The 24652-nt window shown below is 42.6% G+C and overlaps 1 protein-coding gene across 1 annotated transcript in view; it reads right to left on the bottom strand.

Moving 5' to 3' along the window:
• Positions 1 to 24652, bottom strand: part of ptgfrnb (prostaglandin F2 receptor inhibitor b) — a 74960-nt gene that overhangs the window by 26571 nt on the left and 23737 nt on the right. Inside the window, exons 6-11 of the mRNA XM_085397863.1 lie at positions 11681 to 11827; positions 11442 to 11602; positions 11125 to 11245; positions 9939 to 10158; positions 9663 to 9850; positions 1626 to 1733 (exon numbers count right to left, since the gene is read on the bottom strand). Of these exons, the coding sequence (XP_085253989.1) occupies positions 1626 to 1733; positions 9663 to 9850; positions 9939 to 10158; positions 11125 to 11245; positions 11442 to 11602; positions 11681 to 11827 (945 nt within the window). The remainder of the gene's footprint in view (positions 1 to 1625; positions 1734 to 9662; positions 9851 to 9938; positions 10159 to 11124; positions 11246 to 11441; positions 11603 to 11680; positions 11828 to 24652) is intronic.

Here is a 24652-nt window from a genome sequence, read left to right as displayed (position 1 = left end):
ATGTTCACGTGCAGGTGTCTTTGTGTGCGTGTGCTCAAGTGCAGTAGTGTATGAGTTAGTGTGTGTCTGTAAGCCTTTAAAGGAGCTGCACATCAACATTCTGCGGAAAAACAGACGTTATGATGGCGTCGAGTCTAATAATTAAGCTCACTGATTACTGGATTAATAATAAGACTACCAGCACTGTGTCAGTGGCTCAGAGTTTTATCATCCCAGGAATAATTTTACCGGTTCTCTCTCTCTCTCTCTCTCTCACACACACACACACACACACACACACACACACACACACACACACACACACACACACACACACACACACACACACACACACACACACACACACACACACACACACACACACACCAAGTGCATCATGTGGAATATTTGTATATTATTATATTATATTTATAATTGGGCAGCATTTTTCAACCAGTGGTAGCGCACCCTGCTGGGCAAAAGCAGTAGTAAAGGTGTCCTCTTTAAGTCGGGATTACACTTTCTGCGAGTCTGTTAGTGTGCACTAGGGTGCACTAGGGTCCACTAAGGACCCAATCATGGAAATTCCATCATCGGACAATAAGCCCGAGGGTTCTTGCGGATGTCCGTGTGACTGTTTGTCTGTGACCGTGTGGATTTTCTATGAGCGCACACCAGGGAGACTCAAAGTTGACCTCAAAGAAGTATAACAGACTTACTCCTTCTCTGTGTCATGGAGCAATGGAGTATAATCTAGGCCTTACGTTTCAGGCCATCGTGTCCATCTTTTATATACAGTGTATGCTTTGTGTATGGCAATTTAATTAACCACAGCCAATTTAAGATAAGGTGCAGCTGCCACAGTGGGTGGAAAGTCCTCACACTTGAAGAGACTGGAAGAAGAGAACATAACAGTGTGTTGAAGCTGTTATTGATTCATGTTCTGCTGATTAAATAATTAACCTGCCCACCAATAATTGAATTTGTATGCATGAACTCAATGACAGTCTGTGTCACAGGATTACAGATTTTGACCTGATGGTAGGAAGGCTGGGCTGTTCTTTGCAAATTCAACAAACTTGGCAAGGTTGCTGCTTTGAGTCACAGCACTGGTTAGACCACCTAACTGAAAGCAAACCCTTCATTCTGGCGTTCTGATGTGACACAATATTGTTTACCGTTTCCCCCTTTTTAACCTGTGGTTTCTCATATCAGAAGAAACTGAAACCTAACAGTACGGACCTCAAAGTCTATATGAGTGAAAGCAGCCTGGATAGAAATGTTAGTACAGTGCACCAAGTAACCAAGCCCCGAATATAAAACCACAAAGGAAAGAGAAAGAATGCAGAACTCTTAATCATCACATCATTCTTATTAAGGCTGCTGCTGACAGGTTGACAGGTGAAGAAGGCAAAGGAAACGTTTGTATGAATTTGCACATGTGGGAGCTGCAGCAGTGTCTCGATGCATGCGTGGAAAAAGATGAAAAGAGCTTGCAACAGTTGCAGATCGTGATTTATGAGTGCACGTGAGAAAACCTCACATACAGTACCTCCATATATGCTGTGTGTGTGTGTGTGTGTGTGTGTGTGTGTGTGTGTGTGTGTGTGTGTGTGTGTGTGTGTGTGTGTGCGCGCGCACTGTACCAGTCTTTGGCGAGGATCCGGAGACGCTGAGCGAGCACTCCATCTTTGCCGTTTCCCACGGATAAACGCTGCTATCGTCCGACTTGATGGCGATGGAGAAGGATGGGCCTGCAAACGCCAGCACATCGGTTCAAATGAGCTTTATTCAAGAGACATTTGACACAGACAACAAACATCAGAGAAACTCTGCTGAGATCAAAAGGGCTCGTTCAAACACAGGCTTGCTTTTAAACCTACATATACGATAATTCGGCATTCGGGTCCCTGAGGAAAGACAGTAGATGTGAGCTTGCGGGGAGAAAATATAGTTCAGCCCTCAGATGATAAATACTGCTTTAAAGTCACAGTCTGCGGGTTCTCTGATATGCTGAAATCAACAGCAGCACTGTAGCTAAAGCAGATGGTAGCTCAAAACCAGAGCTCGGCACCCGCTATAAATTTGTAAAAGGGAACCGCTGCTGCAAGGCTAACAAAGCCCTCAACTATAAAGATTTATAGCTACAATTTCAAGTGTGCCTTCAGTGTTGACACCTTAATGGCTTTATATTCTGCAACCCAATGAAGTTTTCAGGTTGGCTTTGGGCCGTTTCGTTAGAAAAAAGGAAAACGCTTGAGGCTCTTTCGGGTTATGTTTAAAATTAGTTTACTAACAAGTAATTTCTGCTTTTGCATGCTATGCGTCTAAGTGGAAGGAAGGAGTGAAAAGCCATTTTTTACATGTGAAACCTTTTGGAGCTGTAGATCAGGATCTCTCTCACATGGAGCAGAATGTAGTCTGCTTCAGAAACTGTGTCGAAGTGGAGACGGTGTTTTTCTGAAGCAGTTGGAGCATGAATGATGCACCACACACAGCACGATTTGCAAATCGGACCAATCTGGCATCACACTGACTTTGTAATAGGGAGCTGGCAGGTTAAAGACCGGCTAATGTCTTAATAGACTGCGCAAGACGTGGGAATTCTCACCTGCACCTCAGTCAGGTAAGTCTTTAAATACAGTTCAGAGTGGCAGCTAATCTGTGAGAAAAACTCTCAGTCAGGGATGAGATAAAGAAAAATATGTGTCTGGGTCTTGAACCAGGATCTAGTTTCAGATTTCGAACGTTCATCGAGTCTTGAAATCTACGAGTAGGTTCAGCAGGTCAAGGTCCACGCTAGGCCTCGATGGAAACCTCACACAGGAGCGCTTAACCTGACAGTCTGCCCGCCCCCTCACCGCTCCTCACTCTGTTCTGGATACTTTTAAAATATGTGCAGATGGTCTGCTGAATTATGAGGGTCCCTGCTGAGTTAATCCCCACAGACTCCCATGTTAAACTGCTTTGCAGCATTAAAAAGCAGTTTTAAAGCCAGGTACAAAAAATAAAAGTAAGAAAGTAAGAAAGCTACAGTCAATTTCCCCTTTTTCATGACAACTGTAAGATTTTACACAGCCTTAAGTTCTTCTTAGGCGTGTGTCCACTTTCAACGAAAGGTGGGTGCCAAGAAGAGTGTTACCTTTCTGTGCAGCTTCAAATCCAAGTTGCAATAATCTGACAAATAATACGAATTACTGTTTGGTTAATTGCCAATAAGAAGGTAAGTATATGTCCCAGAGATGCATTTACTAGCCTAGAGTGCGTTTAGCGACCATCTGCAACAATTGGTTTCAATAGCGAAACGTTTATTCCCTGACCAGCTGCCTGTACCCCACTGAGCTGTAATGAAACTTGGAAAAACAGCAAAGCAAACAGGAAACGTTGAACGCTCACCCTCAAAGTAAAAGCTGTGCCTTATTGCTGCTACCAATATTTTCCAAAAGGTAAAACTTTTATTTTGAAGGCAAAAAAAGTCTCTGCTTCCAGTTTTCATCATGCTTTTCACAGTTTAGCCACCACTCGACGAGCAGGACCTGGTGGTTACTGACCGGGCTCTATTCCTATGTGAACGGGGCTTTAGCAATCAATTTCATAGCAACCACTGGCAACCGGTCAGGAAATATAGATGTGTCCTTTGGGACCAGTTAACCCCAGATAGTTGGTAACCAGATCTAAGCCTGTGTGATTCTATGCCTGGAAACCAACACATGGAAGAATTGGGATCATCATAGAAAAAAAATAAGGATTCATTTGGATATTAGCAAACATGTAGATGGATAGAAATGATCCCTATCCTTGGACAACATAATTTGTGGTGAATTTGTGTCTTAAAGTGTAGTGCTGATTGGGTTGCAAAACAAGAAAAGTGACGTACAAATTAATTTGATCGTGTGGAGAAAAGGGAAAAAAAAAAAAAAACTGCCCGGGAATAACTACAGTCGTGAGACCTTGGAGCCATTTCTCGTAAAATCTAAAATGTTCTGACAGTTTTCCCTCAGAAGTCTGCACTCCCCATGCTGTCATGAGTAGCATACTGTATAATGCATGCACTCCAGCTGCATAAACATTATGAAAATACTAAGACATGTTTAAGTCTTGCCACTGGTGATCTATATGCAAGTCCAAAGAACGCCTGGCCTTAAAATTCCTTCACGTCGCTGATGTTTGTATTAGGAAGCACGTGCTCATCACTCTGTGCCATGGATGGTCTTGTCATGAGAGGACAAATGATATGTTGGATGACACGGATTTAACTTAAAACCTTCTAATAAACGATGAATGATTGAGTTTAGGAATGTGTCCCAGTAAAGGTGGACATTAAAGTTCTCCTTTTAGCTCATTCCTCTATCTCACTCTGGGATCAGAGCCAGACTCTACTAATGAAGACTTTCACAAAAGAAAAGGTCATGTCTGAAATGGGGACATTGTTTCTTATAGAGGCCTTACTCTTGGAAAAAGATACCACTTTTTTTTCGTATACTTATATACTTCTCACTTAATTTTAACGGTTAAAATCACTTAAAGGCTGAATTATTAAACAGTGACTGTGCTGTTGAGACGTTGCATTTCCATATACCTCCTCGCAGAAGATCCCCGTGCAAGGCAGAAATACCACAGCACGTCTGAAACATTGAAGATACAGCTGGAACAATGGGAGGCTTGCCAGTTTGTGGATGCACTCGACACACACACAACAACGACGAGTGCACAGCGCTTCCGTCCCCCAAGGCGAGTGTAAGGGGTTCTTGAAAACCACTCTGCTTGAAGCTTGATCGCTGTTAGTGTGGGAGTGTGTGCGTGTGTGTTGCTCTGTGTGGGGTCAACTCAAAATGTTCAACTCGGACACACGCGCTCGAACACTTGAAAGATTACACACGCACGCAAGCAGAGAGAGAAAAGGAAAGCAGTGGTGCAGATCTTTGCAGCTGGCTGATTGGCCAAAGGGCTTCACTTTGAAGTTGTCTCAGAGAGCGAGGGAGGGAGGGAGGGAGGGAGAGACAGCAGGGGTGAGAGAGGGAAGGGGTGGTGGAAGGAACGAAGAAGGTAAAAACAGTGTGATAGAAGAAAAAAAAAAGGGAAGTAAAGCTCAAGGGTTCCTGCCCTCCCCAGAGAAAGACAGAAGACGGTCTTCAGTTCATCTTCTCCTTTCCAATTTGCTGTCATCTTTCACTTCTTCGCTCCTGCAGCCTCAGAGCATCTCTGCTGTCACCAAACGTCTCTCGCACACGATTAAAAATGTTTCATCCAGTCTTTTAACAAAGATGTGCGACTTACTCCAGGTGGTGGCGTCTGCTTTCAAACTAAATATTATGTCCCCTGAGAAGACTTCCTAATCTTTTTGCCCACAAACAGTAACTTGAAGTTGTCATCTAAACTGTGCTTTGGATTTCCATGCTCTAATTTCCTCACGGTAGCTCATTCACTCATAAATGTAATGGTTCCTAATTTCATGGCAGCATCTTTTATCTGTATTTTTTGCATAAGCAGGTTCTACGTGTGGTTACTTATTAGCTGTATATAAAAGATGGAAGTAGCCACCATAATGTGACCTATATTTGACTTTAGCATCAAAGCTACGATCATATTTCATTTATTTATTTATTTTTTAGAGGAAAATGTTGCTGCATGAGATGTTGGAGGACTTCGTGATCAGCTAATGCTAACAAGCAAGGTTAGCATGGTGCATTAAATGATATATGGGTGGATGACACAGACTGCTAATTAGTGCTAAGTAACATACAAATGACATACTAAAGCTTCACTCACCAAAACCGGAGAACAGACTTCTTGGACCATCTGCACCACAGAGCATATAACCGTGTTATGATGCTCCAAAAGGCATCAAAACCACAAACGCAGGCTGAGTTTACTCAGGAGAAATAGTGATGATGCTAAAGCTACTACTTTATGTTGTATACATTTATGGTTTTATCTTAATATGGGCATTTTACTTAGGAACTATGGAGACAGGCTGAGTTTTGGAAACATCCTCTAAGTGGCCATTAGACAAACTGGTGTTTTTCACATTTTTCAGCTGCGATGGTTAGCTTTTACACAGGGTTATCAATTCATATATGGAACATTACATCGCTAGATAGATACTTTATTGATCCCACGTGGGAAATCTCTGTGTTACAGATACGAAGGTTTCCAAATGATTGCTAAATTATAGATGCAGACAGATTGCCGACATGTTGCCATCAATCTGAATGAGCGTATCAATAAGCAGAACTCGAGGGGACTTAACTCAGCTGCTTGTATTCTGGTTATATAATATATGTTTCAGTCACCATATCACAAATGTTAAACCTGAAGTGAGAAGTATTGTGATAATATCACATCGCGAGGTGTCTGGTGATTCCCACCTCTAGCAACTACGTCACCATTTGTAGGAGAGTTCCTGAATTTCTCTTTCAGATCTGTGAGGTTCTGACTGGATTCTCAGTGTAAGCAGCTAATTTCTGTTTAACATGTATGCAGATAGAAATAGATTAGCAACAGACAGCCACACGTTTGTGATTTTCACTGATTTAACACAGGTAATCACTTTATTATCATTGTCCTTTCTCTAAAATTCTCCACCTTTTGTTATTGTTGACTTTCATCTTCCCTTCATCCTCTTTTTGGCAACTTTCCTTCTTCTGGTGATGCATACCTCCACGCCAACCCCCCAGCCGGCCCTGATACTGCCTCAGCTGCTCTCCACATTGTTTCCATTTCTATTTCTCTGCCTCACCCATTGCACTTTCCTCCTCCTCAGTCCACTTTACCACCTCTCTCACATTGTCTTCCTTGTTGCCTCCCTCCTTCCCTTTCTGACGCTCCTGTTTCTCCTGTCTCCTACTTCCCAGATCAAAGAAAGTTAAGTAGGCCAGTGGCTGTGGTGGGCGTCAAAGGGCTTAAGGTGTGTATCTGTGTGTGTGAGAGAGTATCTTTATCACCGCACATTTTTAGGGAATTTATGTTGCTCATTATTAACACTGTGTGGGAGGAGGATGTGTATTTATTTTGTGTAGAGGGATGTACAGAACACGGATGCTTACACATTTCTATAAATAGACAGCTACTTTGAGATTTCCAGGATAATTGCAAGGCCTTAATATTAATTTATTCGCTGGTATTTGTTCCCACTGTTATGAAAGTGAATAAGTGATCGAAAGACTAGACAACGGCTCTATTATTGATGAATTTCACTACAGTGCTTGGAAAATATTTTATCACCATTTAGCATTAAATTATGCACTTTGCATAAAGGCTGCTTTTAGGAGGTTTCATTAAATGAGACGGTGTCTTACAAAACAAATACAGCCTTAGGAGCAACACAAGTGAGAAAAAACCCACCTACGAGTAAAAGGGCGCAATTAGGGTGGAGGTTTAACATGAACTCTGTCATCCTGTGCTAAACAGAGGAGCAGCTGCTGGTTCTTTAGTGTTTTTTCGACTCTAAATTCACATGTAAAGTTTATCTCAAAGCATAAACTCAGGCCTCCTCAGCAAACACACAGTGACGTCCTCCAGGGTGACTGAAATGAAACTCTGCTGCTAAGTTTTAACAGCCGCTTTGAGCCCCTTCAGTCACCGCAGTGGCAGACGTACGCTTGAAATCAAGAGTTTTCTGTACAGGCAGCAATCAGAGTTATGTCTCACCTGCCATCTGATTGCCTGTTGTAAATCGCTCTCTAAGGGTCCTGTTCTGACCTCTTGCATTTTTGCCATTTCATCAAACTTGAGCATGAACTCCTGTTTCAAAATGATTCAGCTTTCACAACGAGAATCAGCTCTGGTAATAAGAGGTGGGTCTTCAGAATTTGAGACCAAATAGCAGGCGTCAGAGCCTTCAGCGTCCAAGCCAGGAGCATGCTCTTTGGGTTTTCTTCATCCTTGTTTATATTCACAGGGCTGTCCACAGTGAATCCATCCCGCAGGACAGATTTAATGTAGATCCTCTGGAGCTCGTTCAGTGAGAGACTGAGATTACCGAAAAGCACCACTGAACGACACAGGAAATCATTCCTGCCTGTGGCCATCTCCCTGTACAACGCATCCACTTAACACACTGTTTGCTGCTACAACTACACATGTTTCTTTTCCAAATATTTATTTATAAGTGACTTATGTATGTATGTATGTATATATATGTATATATTGTACTATTCTTAGTTAGCGTATTGTCTGTCTTGTCTTAATGTTGGTTTAAAATGGAGCACTGTAACAAAAAATAATTTCCCCCAGGGATCAATAAAGTATTCTGATTCTGATTAATGTTCTGAAGTAACTGAGGAAGGACATTTGACTGAGATGGCCAGAACTGTAGCGTGTGTCGGCACACAGCCCACTGAAAACAAAGGGCTTATTTTGGCCACACTAACACAGTCTTCCTTAGGGACTGCAGTTTCACTTGAAAAAGAGAAACCTGGATCCTAGTATGTTTCATAATTATCTAACATTATTCTAAAATCTTGCAATCAGACTTTTACAAACATCATAGCACAGAAAGCACCCTCCTGAAGATAACGGATACCAGCCTGAATACAGATTCAGGCAAACTGAGTACCCTGGTAATGTTAGCATTCAATACTGTACATCCTAACACACCATCTGACAGGTTAGAAAATTTGATTGGGTCCTACAGGGCGATCGTGGCTCAAGAGTTGGGAGGCCGCCTTGTAATCGGAAGGTTGCCGGTTTGAGCCCCAGCTTGGACAGTCTCGGTCGTTGTGTCCTTGGGCGAGACACTTCACCCGTTGCCTACTGGTGGTGGTCAGAGGGCCCGGTGGCACCAGCGTCCGGCAGCCTCGCCTCTGTCAGTGCATCCCAGGGTGGCTGTGGCTACAATGTAGCTGCCATCACCAGTGTGTGAATGTGTGTGTGAATGGGTGGATGACTGGATATGTAAAGCGCTTTGGGGTCCTTAGGGACTAGTAAAGCGCTATATAAATACAGGCCATTTACCATTTACAGGGAGTGTTCATGCATGGTATACGATCATACTCTCAAGGTAGGGATTATTTATTCTGTCTCCATTGATGCTTATGAATCAGACAAAAACGTAACGCCATGTGGAGTCCAGCAGGGATCAATCCTTGGTCCCCTTTTGTTTGATCTTTTAGTGATACTTTCAGGTATACAAGGCAGGTTAACATATCTATGCAGATGATACCCTGATCTATCTGGCTCTCTACTAAATGATTCCTATTGATTCATTACATTTGTCTCTTGGGGCACTGAAGACTTCAACCTATGTGAAAAAACTTGGTATAATGATGGTTGACAACCTTAGTTTTGCTAACCATATTTTGGCTTTAGCTACATCTAGCTAAACTGATTAACTTAAGAAGTTATTATTTCATTTTTGTTCTTGGATTCGATCGTGTAAAGCTTGTTGACTGTAATGTTTAAAAACAGGCTATATAATTTATATAAACGCCTTTCATAGCCTAACCACATGGTCTACTCGCCAGATTTGGCTCCATATTACTTTAGCCTCTTCTCTAAAGAGAAAACAACTTTGGACATGCAGTGCGCATCGCAGACATACAGTACAAGGGTTAGAACAAGAGAAACCTACAACCAGCAGCCATTGTAAAAGTGTTGCAGGCTGCCCAATGACGCAACCTTGAAGGGGAGATCGTCAGAAAACCACTTCAGATAGAGGAGGGTGGAAATTTTGGAAAACTCACCATTTTCCAGGAAGTTTATCCTGATTTTATTTGATTCTGAGCTGCTGGCTTTAGTCCAAGCCTGTCCCGGCTGCTGTTTCGTCCATGCAGTGACGTCACACCAGTAGTAACCTCTGTCGGACAGCTGGACACCTGCCAGGCGAAACCGAAACTCTGCCGCACCCGACTTGGTCAGAACCAGATTGTCTCTGAGTAAGCAGTCAAAAGAAATTGTTTTATATGTCTCAATATAAAACAAGAAACTGCAGTTTGTTACTTAAATGTGTTCATGTGTACCTCCTGTTTGGGTCTGTGGCTCCTCCGTGCTGTACGACATTGTCCGGGCTGAGAGTCATGATGGTCCTCACGGTGCTGTCCAAGCTGTCCTGAGACTGGATGAGCACAGAGTACCCCGCATCACCAATGTTCTGAGTGGTGACACTGCAGCCCAATTCAAAGGTAGAGCCTCCTACTGATGCCTCACGGATGCGTTTAGCCACCACATTCACAATCGGACCTGGAAATAGAAGCGGCCGTTCAATCATTTAGTTCTAAGAAGAGCGTCATTCAAACCATCACAGACAGGGGGAAGTCCCCACCATTGACAGGGGTCAACGGGAAGTGATAAGTACTTAGACTATGAACTGTGACTCATTCAAAGCAGACCCATACACACATACACGCGCAGCACACTGCAATTACATCACAGCCCAATCAGCTAAATTATGGTCACCAAGTTCAACATGTAGATCTCAAATAGGGAGGAAGTGAATGTGTGTGTGTGTGTGTGTGTGTGTGTGTGTGTGTGTGTGTGTGTGTGTGTGTGTGTGTGTGTGTGTGTGTGTGTACTGTGACAGTGAAGCTGAGACAAAAGGAGGTCTGTTGTGGGATTCTTCTGTAAAGTCTATAAACGATATGGACACATTAACATTTATTCATGAAACTCAGCAGTGAAGCTACTGTGGCAGCCTGGCAGTGCATGAGTAGTTTTCTGAATCACGAATCTGAGTTTGGATTTTCTGTATTTCTTCCAAAAACACCTCATTAAGTATCTCACTGACCGGGCACATTTGTGCACGCACACAGGCAGGTATACTGTTAATTTTGCCAAAACACTGATACAAAGCTCAGTTTTTTTATCTTCATGTGACACAGAATCACATCCACAAAAGTGGAAGTCTCAGTTACAGAAAAGAAACTCGTTTCTGCTACTTTCATATGTTTTTGGTAAGTCACACTGAATTAAAAGGCAATTTGTTGTAATAATTTTGAGGCTGGTAAGCCTCGACTATATCACAACGGTTTATGATTCTTTTGTAATAGATGCGGCACAGCAATTTCTCCACATTCTTTTAATTAAAAGTAATAACATTAGCCCCACTGACCAGCAGATAAAAGCTAGAAAGAATAAAGATCTACATGCTTTTTCTGATTACTAATGCCAGTGAATCAAGAATCTAAGTCATAATAAAAGCTTTCTTACGCTTGGTGTCCCATCGCACAGTCAGCGGCGAGCTTCTGTTCTCAGAGGTCTTCACCATGTCTCCCTGGCTGTTGACGCTCCAAGCAGACACACTGCAAACATACTGGCCCATGTCGATCTCCTGCAGAGCGAAAATGAATGCCCATTAATGCCTCCGAGTTCCTTTATCGACACCTGACTGCCATTTACTCTTTCCATCACTTTATACTCATTTAACCACAATTTAGCCTCATAGCACTTCATCGTTTTCAGGATTCCAATAAGACTTTAAAATTATTGCAGGGCAACGTTTAGCTGCACAGCATGTAAAACTGTACCTGTGTGCGGAGGATTCGCAGCTTGAACGTGTTGGGCTGGACTCTGCTCAGCGTTAACGCACCGCTCTTCATCCTTTCCATATAAATCGACCCCGGAAGCAGGTTGCCATTAGCATCCAAGGAACCAATGGGATGTGAGGTCTGAGGATCGCCCCCTAACCCTGCCGGTATCAGAACAATTTAAAAATTGAGTGATTCTGTGGAAAAACTTCTCTAAAGTAAATCTGAATTAAACATACCAGGAAGCGATGTGTGCTCCCAGCTGACGCCCAGTCGGCCTCCAAGAGGTAAGTTGGCAATGTTGGTGACGCGACAGGCGAGTTCTGTTGGCTCAGCTGTCGTCTGGGGGTTGACTTCAGCCACGAGGGTCAGCGTGAAGTTCGGCTCTGTGGTGAAAAAGCGAGGCAGCATAAAATTAAACTGGGTGTCAGTACGGAATAGAAAACTTTAAATGAGGTTGGGTGGTCTGATAACTCTGGTCCTTTTGGGTTTTAAACTCATTTGCAGTACTTTTTACCCAATTAATTTTTATCAGTTTGAACTGCCATGCTTTCAATTTAACCTCAGGAAAGGCACAAGGAAAGAACCACAGCTTTATGGCAGCACACTATAAGATATAAGCAACTGCAAATGTGAAGTTCCATCCAAGCATCATTCAACCTGAACAAAAGCCTAGCCCATAAAGAAACAGATAAACCTGACTGGCCTGCACAGAGCTCTTGTGCTCATTTTAAAATATACACAAGCTTCTATGTCCATTACTTTAAAAAATATAGCTTCTTGAAATTGGATGATTCTTTTTGATGCACCCTGGTGAGATTGTGTTTTTAGTAGCATTTGCATGTTTATCATTCTGTCTGTAAACGGGATAGCTCGAGAAGGTTTTACTGAATTCTGATAAAACTTGGTGTAAAATGGGACCACGTTAATAATCCATTAAAATTTGGCATCCATCCACCAAGGTCTTAAAGGTCAACTTCATGATTTATTACCTGAAAACTGACAAAAAAAAAAAAGCCTCAAAACTTAGAGACGTGATGTGGTATACATCGTCAAAGTGATAACAGAGCTATTTAAAACTGAAAACACAATACTATTGCCTTTAAAGTAAACGCTGTTCGGACAGTGAGCTGACTTTGCAGAGGTTTGCGCTTCTTGTTATATAAAATATATCCTGTCCTTGTTTTAAACTCGATACATAAAGTATGGTCGACTGAAAAGAAGCCTCAAGCCCAGATGGTGCAACTGGCATAATTAAGTGGTCAGACTTAGAATGGCAATTAAGTTTACCGGCAAACAGCCTAGAAGGCGGCAGATTAATGGCCATGACCACATAACATACATCTAAGTGTACACATACAAAATCTACAGCAGGAGACGGGCTACGTGGAGTTTTTAATTATCCTCGTTGTCAGCAGGGTTGAAATGAGCACTTCTTTTAAGAAGAGAATCAGAACCCTGACGGCTGAACAGCTCCTCGATGATAATGCCAGAAATTGAGTTACTGTGCTGCCTCGAGAGACATTATTCCCAACCCAGCCGGGTATTGCTTTCATCAGTCAGTCCTAGGTCACATTAACAGTCTGACATCACCAGACACATGCAAAGTGAATCCTCCTTTTTTTTCTCTTTTAGGTGATTTCTTCCTTAAATAGAGTTAGGTGACTGAGCCAGATGACAGAAATAGAGCAGAAATAACACCGTTAACTGTGTGAGATGAGGTGGGTATCAAAGCATTAATAGTGTGTGTGTAGGTGGGGAGGCAGGTCCTCTCAGTCAGGCATCCAGATTGCACCTTTACGCGTCAGTGAACAGGAAACACACAACAAGATTTCCACCTGCTTAACCGTGAGAAATCACACACACACACACACACACACACACACACACACACACACACACACACACACACACACACACACACACACACAGTATATAAAAGTAGTTCCTGATACATCCCAAAGTGTGCCAGCATACCAATAGATGCCACTATACCACACACACAGACACACACACAGACACACAAACACGCAGCCAAAAATGTAAGAAATCAAGTGCATGGGCTTGGGTGTGTTTGGCAAAGGAGTTGGTTTGCATGATGTCAGCTGGACGTCATACGCACACACACACTGACTCATGCACTGTCACCATCTGGTGTGAAACACACACACACACACTTTGATCAATGAGAACGTGTGAAGCTCCTCTGCCAATTAGCCACGCTCCACGCTCTCTCCCACACCGAAATGTTGCCTCATTTAGTCGAGTAACATGACCACTCGTCGCCAGTTCAGGGGCTCCGATACTGTACAGCAGCTTGTGACACAAGGCTTTAAACGCAGTAGGTATACACTGAGCAGCCACAACATTAACACCACTGACAGATATAGTGGATGATATTGATCCACAGTGAAATGTTTGCTTGTGGCATTTCACTGGCCAGTACTCTGACAAAGCACCCCATCATGTGCCAAACACCTAAAAATAATAGCACACCTAGAACAATCACCCATGCCGATGGCACAGATACCAAGGAGAAAGCATGCCGCCACACTGCAAAGATGGCTCAGGACCACGACGGCAAGTTAGAAACCCGACCTCCAAACTTCAAACTCTTCAGTTTTTATTATCTAATGGATGCGCCTCAACACACCCAAACTGTAAAGTGGGAATATCAAACTTAAGGCCCAGGAGTCACAATCGGACTACAAAAGACACCAATCTGACCCGATGAACGCCTTTGGAGAATATGAAGGACATATTTTGGACTTGTAGCCTTATTTTCATTAGTTTTACAGCGTTTTCTGTTTAAGCCCACAGAGCCACGCTGACAGATTTCTTTCATTTACTGCAACAATTAAGATTTCCTCAGACTTCTAAAACATGGCTGAAACTCATGCTTCAGCTAAGGAAACATCCAGCCATCCATCTATTTTCTTACCCACTATTCAAACTTAGTTTCCCCTTGGAGGTACTGAAGCCTATCCAAAAGGCGGGGTTCACAAGTCCATCACAGGGCTGAGGGGATATCAGTTTCCTACTCCGCTGACTATATAAGTAATGCAAACTAATTTAATCAATAGTCTTAAAACACTGTGGTTAAACCACTAACTCTCCGTGTCATCTCACCCACATGACAAAAATTGCCCAACAACAGTTTTCCAACTATGAAAAAGCTTTAAATATGGAAAACCGATGCAGTGTGCATGAAACTGAGCATCAATTCACAGTCATCCTGCAGTTTGTTTCAATGCAAGAAGAGCAAAGAAAAAATAGATTTCATGTTAAAGAGGCTTTTCACACTTCTGACCTGAAGTCATGTCCTCAAAGCTGAGTCTGACTGGCAGCCTAAATTGCTCCTTTCTGTTATCCTGCGTTCTGCAGAGTTAAGCAGGGAAGAAAATTGTGTAAAACAAGCTTTAAGAAGAAGAAAATGGCTCCATTAGTGTGTGGATCTGGGAGGCAGAGCGAGGAAAAATAGGTCATTGTCAATAACACAACAAACTGCTTTCATCACACAGCATGTGTTCACATCGAGAAGTTACTCTTTGGATTTCAGTGAGAGCAACGGTGACAGATTCACAAACCACTAAGTGCTGTTTTTTTTTAATTTTACACATCAATTGTTATTTTTCAGCTCACATAAAACTAACAACTGATTTTAATATGAACAAATGGATTCATTTTTATTAGTAGAGCTATCAGCCATAACATTACTGACGGACAAAGTAAATTCACTGAGACCAGGAGCTGTGGGACAGCAGTATCCTTCAGTGGAACAAATGACCACCGTACTAAAAAACCTCCCCAGGAACAGATCAAGGAACATGACAGTCAAGCCCAGACACAGGTAACTGCTTGGGCCCTTTGCTCATAACGAGGCTCTTACTCAGGGGCTGTACATAGCTTTAGTTTTAGCCAGGTGACAGTAACTGAAAGGTCTGATTAGGTCTGTTACGGATGTTTTCGTGGTCCCCCCTTTGCAGTTGGCTTTGACTAACTTTGTGTCTTCACTCACAGTGAGGAGAATCCAGCAGAATCATCTCTAGAACTGACCGAACGATTTCCCAGGAAAGGATCAGACATTTCTCCTACCTGCCCTGAAATCTTCACATCCTGCTGCTTTCAGAAAGCAACAAACATCTTTAAGGACTCGCTCACTGCTCACCATCTTTTTGAACTTCTGCCGTTGGGCAGACGATACAGGACATTAAGAACGCACATGACTAGACTTCAGAACATTTTTTGTAATATTTACATGTTTTATCTACCTTCTTATAAATTTCTATTTTTATCTATACTATGAGGAGATCCTGTGTTGAGCAGCAGTTTCCTGTCTAATTTATTGTACAACACAAATAAAGGAGCCTTAGATCTTGATTTGCGACAGGAGAATGCAGAGACCAAAAACATGAGCACAAAAAAGACTTAAGAGATACAATATGCTGTAAACGTTGTTCTCACATCTTAAACTGTAATATGGCTTTAAGTCCCTCTCTTAAGGTGGCTCCTGCGTCTAAGTTTAGACTTAACGTTATATGTGTGATGTCGAGGAATCAGGTGGGAGCCAGCACAGAGATTCACCTCCAGTTAACGCACAAGCACACGCATATAGTGTTACAGGCTGTTACAAAGTTTTCAGTTTGTGAAAATGTATCCGAGAATCCATTAAAGTGAAGCTTTGCTCAAACAAGGAAGTGCAGCCATCAGCAGAGGTTTTATTGGAGCTCAGAAGTGCTGCGTGTTGTTCTTTCGATGAGCTGGGCTTTAACTGGAATGCGTCTGGTCACCGTTTCCTGCTTCAGCTCAGTTACAGGTGGGCCGTGAGCCACGATAAAGCCGCGGTGACTAGCGGAGGTTAGCTGGGGAAGTTTGGCGGTGACTGTGCCATTAAGCTGGGCAGCGGCGTTAAACTCTCAACCAGAGCAGATTCAGCAGTTTCACCGAACGGGAGTGTTTCTATGATGTCAAAACAACCAGAGGCATGTGAGTCGCCCTTGTTGCGCTGGAGCGTGCGCACAGTGTGTGTGTGTGTGTGTGTGTGTGTGTGTGTGTGTGTGTGTGTGAGAGAGAGAGAGATGGGAAAAGCAGATATGAACGGGGGGGGGGACCACTTGAGCCATTCCCTCCTTCTGTCAACACAGCGCACTTCTCCCAGGACGGAGGGAAAATGCGGGCTGACACTGAACAGATGTGCTTTTGATATCACGTTTACAGCTCAAACAACTACTAATCTAATGTCGGATAAGACACTCGTATTAAGACACTGAATCTCTAAGAGGGCTTACATTACTTTGGACAAATACACCTCAAACTGATGGCGAGGTGAAAATCATGCCAGGGCACAATAAACCTGCAGGGGTTCAGAGAATGAACATTCAAGCTCTGCAGCTAGAAAGACAGACACTTAACTCTATGGATGCTAAACATCACAAAACCACAGAGTGGAGCTTCTTGCAGCCCGTGGCCATGCACAACCTCCTTAATTTAGCTGCTTTTCATTTTACTGAAGGATAAATTTTCACTGAGTGTAGGAAACTGCCGGAAAGCAGCAGGAAGCATCTTAAACACTTTCCTTAGGGGAGAAAAAGTCATACAGTTAATCCTGTACGAAACAAAGTTTACCAAGCTTAACTCTCTTATTCACGCAACCCTTACACACAAAGTAGAGACTAATTACAGTTTTCAGATCCTTAAAATGAATCTGGAACATTACTCGTTTAAAATTACTTACTTTTTCTCCAATTTAAACATATGCTGGAAACAACTGGGGATTTAGTGTCTTGCTTATCAGCTTCAACATGTGGGCAGGAATTAAAACCACCATCCCCAAGAATGATAGCCAACCCTACTTCCCTAAGCTACGGACACCCACAACACAAACACTCGGCAGCATCAACACGGTTTGAGGAAACACAACGTCCTCTTTATTTGCATTTCTTTTTTCCAAATGAATCACATACATGTTTTAATTCCTGCAATTTTACAATAAAGTTAAACGTTAAAGGAAAATTTGAAAAAGATTGGCAGAGGACAGCCTGCTTTAAAACATCCATGGAAATTGACAGAACATCGACCAAGAGCTAATTATTTAATCAGGTTTCTGGCGTGATGTCAGGTGTCCAGCGTGTTGAATGTCATGCAACCTCTGGTCACGATGAAAAAAAAAAAAAAGGTGTGTATTCCCTGACTGGCTGGTGAGTTCGTTCCTGGAGTTTGTCGGCAGTCGCTAGGTAAAACTAATCGTAAAGAAGGCAGTGCACCAACAAAACTCATTGTGGTTTCTTTGGTTGCTAGGAAATTGCTGTAGTTTATGCAGACTTGTTTGAAAACACTATTTGCTATACTAGTAGTACAAGTTGGTCCAAGTGCTAACGCAAACACATCTGAAAATATTTCACTTTTTATCTTTAATCTGTTGCACTTTCAATAGCAACCAGCGTGTAACAAGTGAGAGTTTATAGACAAGTCCAGGCATGTAATTCCTTGCAAACTGTGGGCAGCTGTGGCAGACTGAAAGCAACAAAAGCAGTTGTAGGATTTCGGCCAGCTGATCGCAGATACACATAGGTGCCAGGGGTTCACTGACTAGTCTTGAGCCTTTTGTGACTGGGACACACCTAGTTGGGAGTGGCTGGAGCTTAAGTGGTATAAGGTTGGTGGTTCCTTTCATCGCCGCTCCAGTCCCCAGTTTAAATGCCTTGCATACCTAAATATCCGTGGGCAAGATACTGAACCGCAAGTATGAATGTGTGTGAATGTCAGATAGAAAGCAATGCCTGTGTGAGTGGGGCGTGTTATAAATGTTGTATAAAGTGCTTTTCATGCTCAAGTAGAGCACCAGTTCATCCATCAACTTCAGCAATCGACTATCCAGCAATTGCAATTAACCTGGCAAACACTCGCCAACCGGTCAGTGAATGCTCATTTTCCCCCTCACAACTGGTGGATGGCAGATGCTCCATGCACATGTGGTCTGGCCCTTTTTCACTTGACTCTGCCACCATGATTGTCACACAGCCAAGTGGCGGACAAGTTAACAGTCACGTGTCTGCAAAACCTCAAAATACACAACCTTGCAAATTAATGCACAGAATCAGTAGGTGAGGGAGATTTTAGAGCTTCTTTGAGAGCTAGTGAGGAGTCAGTTTGGTTGTTGTTGTTAGCAAAGGGTTAAACAACTCTTTCCAAATCTTACAAAAACGTTCATGACAACTATGGAAGGTAACTACTTTCAATAAAACTTTGTTATCAGATAGACAATTTATCATTGGCACATCTAAAGCACATCCATCTTTTATTGCAAGTAGATCCTATAGCACAGGCCTGATCTCTTGCAAATCTTATAAGAATGAAGCTGCCTTACACGGTAATTACAACAAATGAGGCTCCAGTATTTTACAAGCTAACAATGATGTATTAATGCAGCTTCACAGGAATCCCGTGTGCAAAGTATTGCCTGTTCCTACATTCAGCACACACAGAGAAAGATACTCGAATCCAGAATCCTCGTTTCCAGCAGTTTCTCTTTTAATCTGCGTTTTGTTGCTGGAAGAAGATCTGCCCCTTTAGCTGCTAAATGCTCCGGTATGTTTATCAGCTGGTTGATAACAGCTTGTTTGGTGCCAGTACAGTTGGATGATCAGAGCTTTTTCCATTGCAAATGACACCACCTGACATTCACATCTCAGCCGGAAGGCTGAGCCTCTCCATCCTGTCTGCAGAGAGGTCTCACTGTCTCCTCTCAGTCATACATCCAATTGAGTGGGTCTGTGACCTCCCCCAAGTGGTTCAACTACCTCCACTGACTCCTCTCAGTGTGGAGTGGCAGCTGAAACACACAGAGGTTCACACATAATACTGAATTCCTCATTGTGCCGTGGCACGAGGCCAGGCAGGCAGCAGAGAAATGAGATTTCAGCTGCTCATTTTCTGTCCTGTGCTCAGAGACTGACTGCAGAAGAAGAAAAAAAAAAGATCAAGTGGTTAACGAACAGCTCACATCTCTGTTCTCCAACACCAGAGATGTGTGAGTGCTAATCTTTATTTTGAGATCACAACCCAATAACACCCGATCATCCCTCATTAAATCGCAATGAACAAAGCTTTTTTTTCATGATGCAAGTGCGTGCAGGAAAACCACAACAGCTCGACTGTTTGGCTTATTGCAATAAAATGCTGGGAAAAGCATAGACATCTTCCATTTACCCTCTATGTGAGAAATCCACTGGCTCAAGCTCAAGATGGAGATAAAAATCAAAACTAGTGACAAGAATCAAAGCTCTGAGCTGCTCCTTTAGTTCAGCTTGAGATCAGATGCCTTTGACTCATATGCATATACTGGATTTTCCATGTATGCATGCAGCCAGTACATGTTGCTCTACCGGATTTTTGCTACAAATTGACAGCAAACAGCCACACACGACTAGAGCCACCTGTCTTTGCTCCTCCCAACAGTGTCATATGACACTGTATAAAGGGTGAACATGTTCCTTTAGCTATAGGATCCGTGAGGCGCACTGTAAGGGTTACATGAAGACTACTAAAACCCTTTTTGTAGCAGAAATTTACTGATAATGTTTTTTAGTCTACTCTTTCATCTTTATATTGATTCTTCCACTAAAAGAGGTGATATGAAGCAAAGAGGTCAAGCAGACACGTTACTGCACAGGACTGACCAAACTGTCTCAGTTTCATGGTGTATACGTGCCACAGCTGTGTGCACAAACCCTTTGAGTTTACCTTCAAATGAAGTGGTTTAGATAATCTGGAAACAGCAGCTTAGAGACCAAAATGATTCACAGATTCAAAGCGAATGTGCACAGGTCCGTATCTGCGTGGTACGCAGACATGACTGCTGCGCATATTCATAAAATACACAAAATTGAATACTTTGCATGAACTACAAGATGTCTTTTTTCCAGTAAAGTGGCTCTACTGACAGTAACTCCAGCTGACACGACAACGCGCGCACACATAGGGGAAGTGTAGCCAAGGGTGAGACAAATTACACCCTCTTTAACTCCGTGTGTATCTGTGTGTGTGTCTGTGCGTGTTCCTGCCGTGGGGAAACTCCTAAACAAGTTCTCCAACTCTGTTTTTTTTTTTTTTTTTTGCACTTCGTGGTAGGGTGAGCCTGTAGCAAAGCATCGTGGGAAGAAGGGGCAATCCTCAAGGCCGCACATCAGTTGAATAGGAGCTGACTGGCTGACAACACACAGAGAGACACACCAACGTGCACGCACAAAAAAAAACTTGAGAGGAACGGGTTTGGAATATATGAGCTTCTGTATAGTCAATTAGAAATGTTAGTGTGTGTGTTTCAGCAGACGCAGTATGAAGGAATGTTTACCCCCAGGCCAGCATGTAAGAGTTCCACCAGTGAGAACCGCCTCATACCCTCAGTATGTGGGACACACAAACACACTGAAGACAGTGTTTGAAGCGTGCGTGTGCATGTGGCACTTCTCCAGAGAGCGCCTTCAACAAACCTACTTTCATTCTCATACACTTGTAAACCACTCAGCAGACACACACATGCAGAGGAAGCATGCAGATAAATCTGAGTGCTATCACACACACGTAAACACAAACACATGCAAACGGTTAAGTTGGAAAGCGAGACGATGTCCTTGATGGTGCCGTTCGATACTGTGCCCTTATGCGGGCTGACTTTGATATGCGTGTGCCCGCAAAGCTTTGCTGATATTTGCAGATGTAACACGGATCCTCCGGGCTTGAGGAATCTTTTGAGTTTGGAAAAGAGATGGCTGTTGGTTTAACTAAAGGCTGCCTTTGACATACTTTACAGGATGTCCTGCAGCTAGCAGAGGCGCACTGTACCGTCCACTGAGACTGACCGGCTGTCGTTTAGATATATTGTAGTTTAATAGCTGGACCACACCATAAGACTGCTCACTATGTGTTTTACACTAAATACATATAAAGAAATCCTGCTAAACTGCTCCATGTGCATGTACATTAGACCTGCCTTCGTCTAAACAAAGCCATTAGCTGTTTTTTAACATGCTGGACGTCGCCAGCTCTGATCACTTGCTCGCACCGTCGACTCAGGCCAACCTTTGACAATAACTTCTCTTTAAAACAAAGATGTGCCCGGTGCTGAACATGTGTAGCTGGAACAAATCTGCCTGTTTGCTTTTTGTTTTCGTAACAGTACAATTTGTCTAAAGATTTTGAAGGAGGGCACTGCAATCGGGAGGGGGGGGTGCTCAGTGGTTCCAAAGCAAACAACAGGCACCCTGCGCCTTTATAATTCATGCGCGGCTAGAGTAAACAGGAACAACACACATTCAAAGTCACATTCTGAAGCCGGGCTGGTTGATATACTGTTAGATTTTACGCTAACAGTAATGACACCCTGTAGCTTTTATTATCCAGCTTCTGCACATTGTTAGCAAAGCTAAATGAACCTGCTTCTCCAGTTGTTTAAAGCACACCAGGATATGGATTCCACATTCTCTCTCTGATCCACACGCTGGATACGGGAAAGGAAAGCCCAGCTAAATTCTCCAAAGGCCGGCTATAAAACTGGGTGCAAACCAAGAAGTGATAAAGCAAAGGTGGCTGTTAACGCTGAGTCACCCATGGAGCACTAGCTGACTACTTCTTTTCACTCTCTTTGCATTCATTAGTAATTATTAATCTCTGGCTCTCTTTCACAGTGTGTCTTTTGTCACGTCTCCCTCCCGTCATCTCCAACCAGTCGCAGCAGATGGCCCCGCCCCTCCCTGAGCCTGGTTCTGCTGGACGTTTCTTCCTGTTAAAAGGGAGTTTTCCCTTCCCACTGTCACCAAGTGCTTGCTCATAGGGGGTCGTCTGATTGTTGGGGGTTTTCCCTCCATTATTGTAGGGCCTTTTCCTTACAGTATAAAGCACCTTGAGGGGACCGTTGTTCTGATTTGGAGCTGTGTCTACAAATCGGGCAAGTAGACTGAAGAATCCAGCAACAGCATGAACCTCTTGTGGCAAATCCATCGCAATGTTCAGGGATTTATGGGTTATTAACTTGTTAGTTGAACGTCCAGTAAATGCTGAAATGTTTCCGATTTCCTTTTGATGTAAGTATTTTCTGGCAACCACGTCCCCCAAACTCCGTAGAGGGATTATGGGACTACGAGGTGCTTTTGATCCTTGCTGACAATATTACAGCCAAGAAGCACCAAAGCAAACTGGACTCCATGAATATCATTAAGGGTTTTATGCTTTTATGCTCTCCGAAAACGAAATGGGGACAAAAAGACTAATTGCCTTATTCCTGAAATAAACCAACACTTGGGCTTTTCAAACTTTTAGCCAGTCGATCTGCCAAAGCACTTCCTGGGAATTCCCCAAACCATTAAATATAGTACAGTAGATGAAATAAGAGCGCTTATGTAACAAATTTTTATTTATTCATTATAGTCTGTTTCTTTCATTGAGATCTGGGATTTGGGGAATTTGTGAGAAATTCAGCTGTTCTTATGATCAGTTATAACAGGACTTTTACATCAGTATTGAATACCGGAGACGCCACAATAGAGCAGGATGGCTTGGTTAACAAACCAAAGATTTAGCCATTGGTGTAGATGTTAATACACTAAACTTTCTTTTGGCTGATCCCTCAGTTCCCAAGAGGCAAAGATTTTACATCTTCCTGACGCGCCCATTGCTTCTTACCCCCAAACCTTGAACCCTACTTGAGGTTGGTTGGTGTCTCCTACTGGAGTCAAACTGCGGATTTCTTAAACGCAAATGTTAACCACTACACAACAAAGCCCCTATTAGACAGTATTTAGAAAAAAAAAGTCAGCACCAAATATTATGGATGGGAAGTTAATTTTATTTAATTTTATTCTAAATTCTGTTGTTGGCTTTGATCCATTATCAAAACAGTAATTCTGTTTCCTGCATGACACTGTTGTTGTGTCTTGCTTTTATAAAATTCTGAGTGGTTGACCTTGCAGGAAAGACTATTTGGGTCAACAAGATCAATTTAGAAGAAGTACAACATGCATAAACCCTCATTCGCTTTTCCCATTGATTATGTAAAATTTTCCAGGTTGGTTCTGCCTGGACCACCCAAGTCTGCACCAAACAGACTTTTAGTGGTAAAACCTGCATCTGCCCTTGAAAGACGGCCTTTGCGGCTTTTAATTAAAAAAAAGAAAAAAAGAAAAAGAAAAAAGTCAAAAGTCACCTTCAATCCCTAGTTGATAAAGTCAAAAAAAGAAAAAACAATCTCAAACATGGTGTAGAATGTGCAGGCCCCCTGCTGTTTCAGTTCTGACTGACGATGTTCTGCTCTCAAGGTCCCTCCACCTTGAGAGCAGAACATCAGTGTCAGCGACCTATCAGTCTGGACATTGACTGGACCATTACAACACCTTCATTCTTTTGATTTTAAGCCATTCTGTTACAGGTTTTCTGCTGTGCTTTAGCTGTCAGACAGATGGCCTCACATTTGAACCTAGAATATTTTGGTATTCTAGCAGTTCATGGTCAAGTCGATGACTTCGAGGTGCACGGGTCCAGTGTGGACCTGTGTGCACCAAATGTGGTGCTGTGCATCATGGCCAAACACCTACACTTTGGTCTCGTCCATCCAAAGAACATTATTCCAAAATTCTTGTGGTTTGTTCAGATGCAGCTTTATAAACTGGTAGTAATGCTGTCATGTTCTTTTGAGAGAGAAGAAGCTGTGGAACTGTTTCCGTGAGTATTGCACGATCTTTGGGGCGAATTTGATGGGACGTCCACTCCCGGAAGCATCGACCAGTAGAAGGATGAACTTTGGATTGTTTGGAAATTTCCTTATAACCTTTTATTATGATGCTTCTCTAAGATCACTGATGACTTCTTTCCTTCTTGGCACTTTGTTAAAACAAACCTGAATTCTCCAGAGCTGCAAACTGTAGTAATGGTGTGCGTACTACAGTATATCCTTCTGCACTTTGGCTTCTGCATTTTGCTTCTGCATTTTGATTTGCTTCTACATTTTGATTTGCTTCTGCATTTTGGCTTAATTTTTGTTAAATAAATAAATAAAAGTGTCATATGTCATGTTTGTAGTTCCACTGAAGATTTATTCACCTCATTTTAAGAGCTTCTGAGCGTAAGATGAGTTTTTATTATTATTTACTGATATGTATATACACTTACCATGACTTCAGCTATGTATATTAAGGATGAAACAAAGAAACCAATTCCAT

The sequence above is a fragment of the Rhamphochromis longiceps genome, linkage group LG23 (genome assembly GCF_057381845.1).
Source record: "Rhamphochromis longiceps isolate RC_006_pf linkage group LG23, R_longiceps_female_GT1.1, whole genome shotgun sequence".
Lineage (NCBI taxonomy): Eukaryota > Metazoa > Chordata > Actinopteri > Cichliformes > Cichlidae > Rhamphochromis > Rhamphochromis longiceps.
This window is presented reverse-complemented; position numbering and strand designations above follow the sequence as displayed.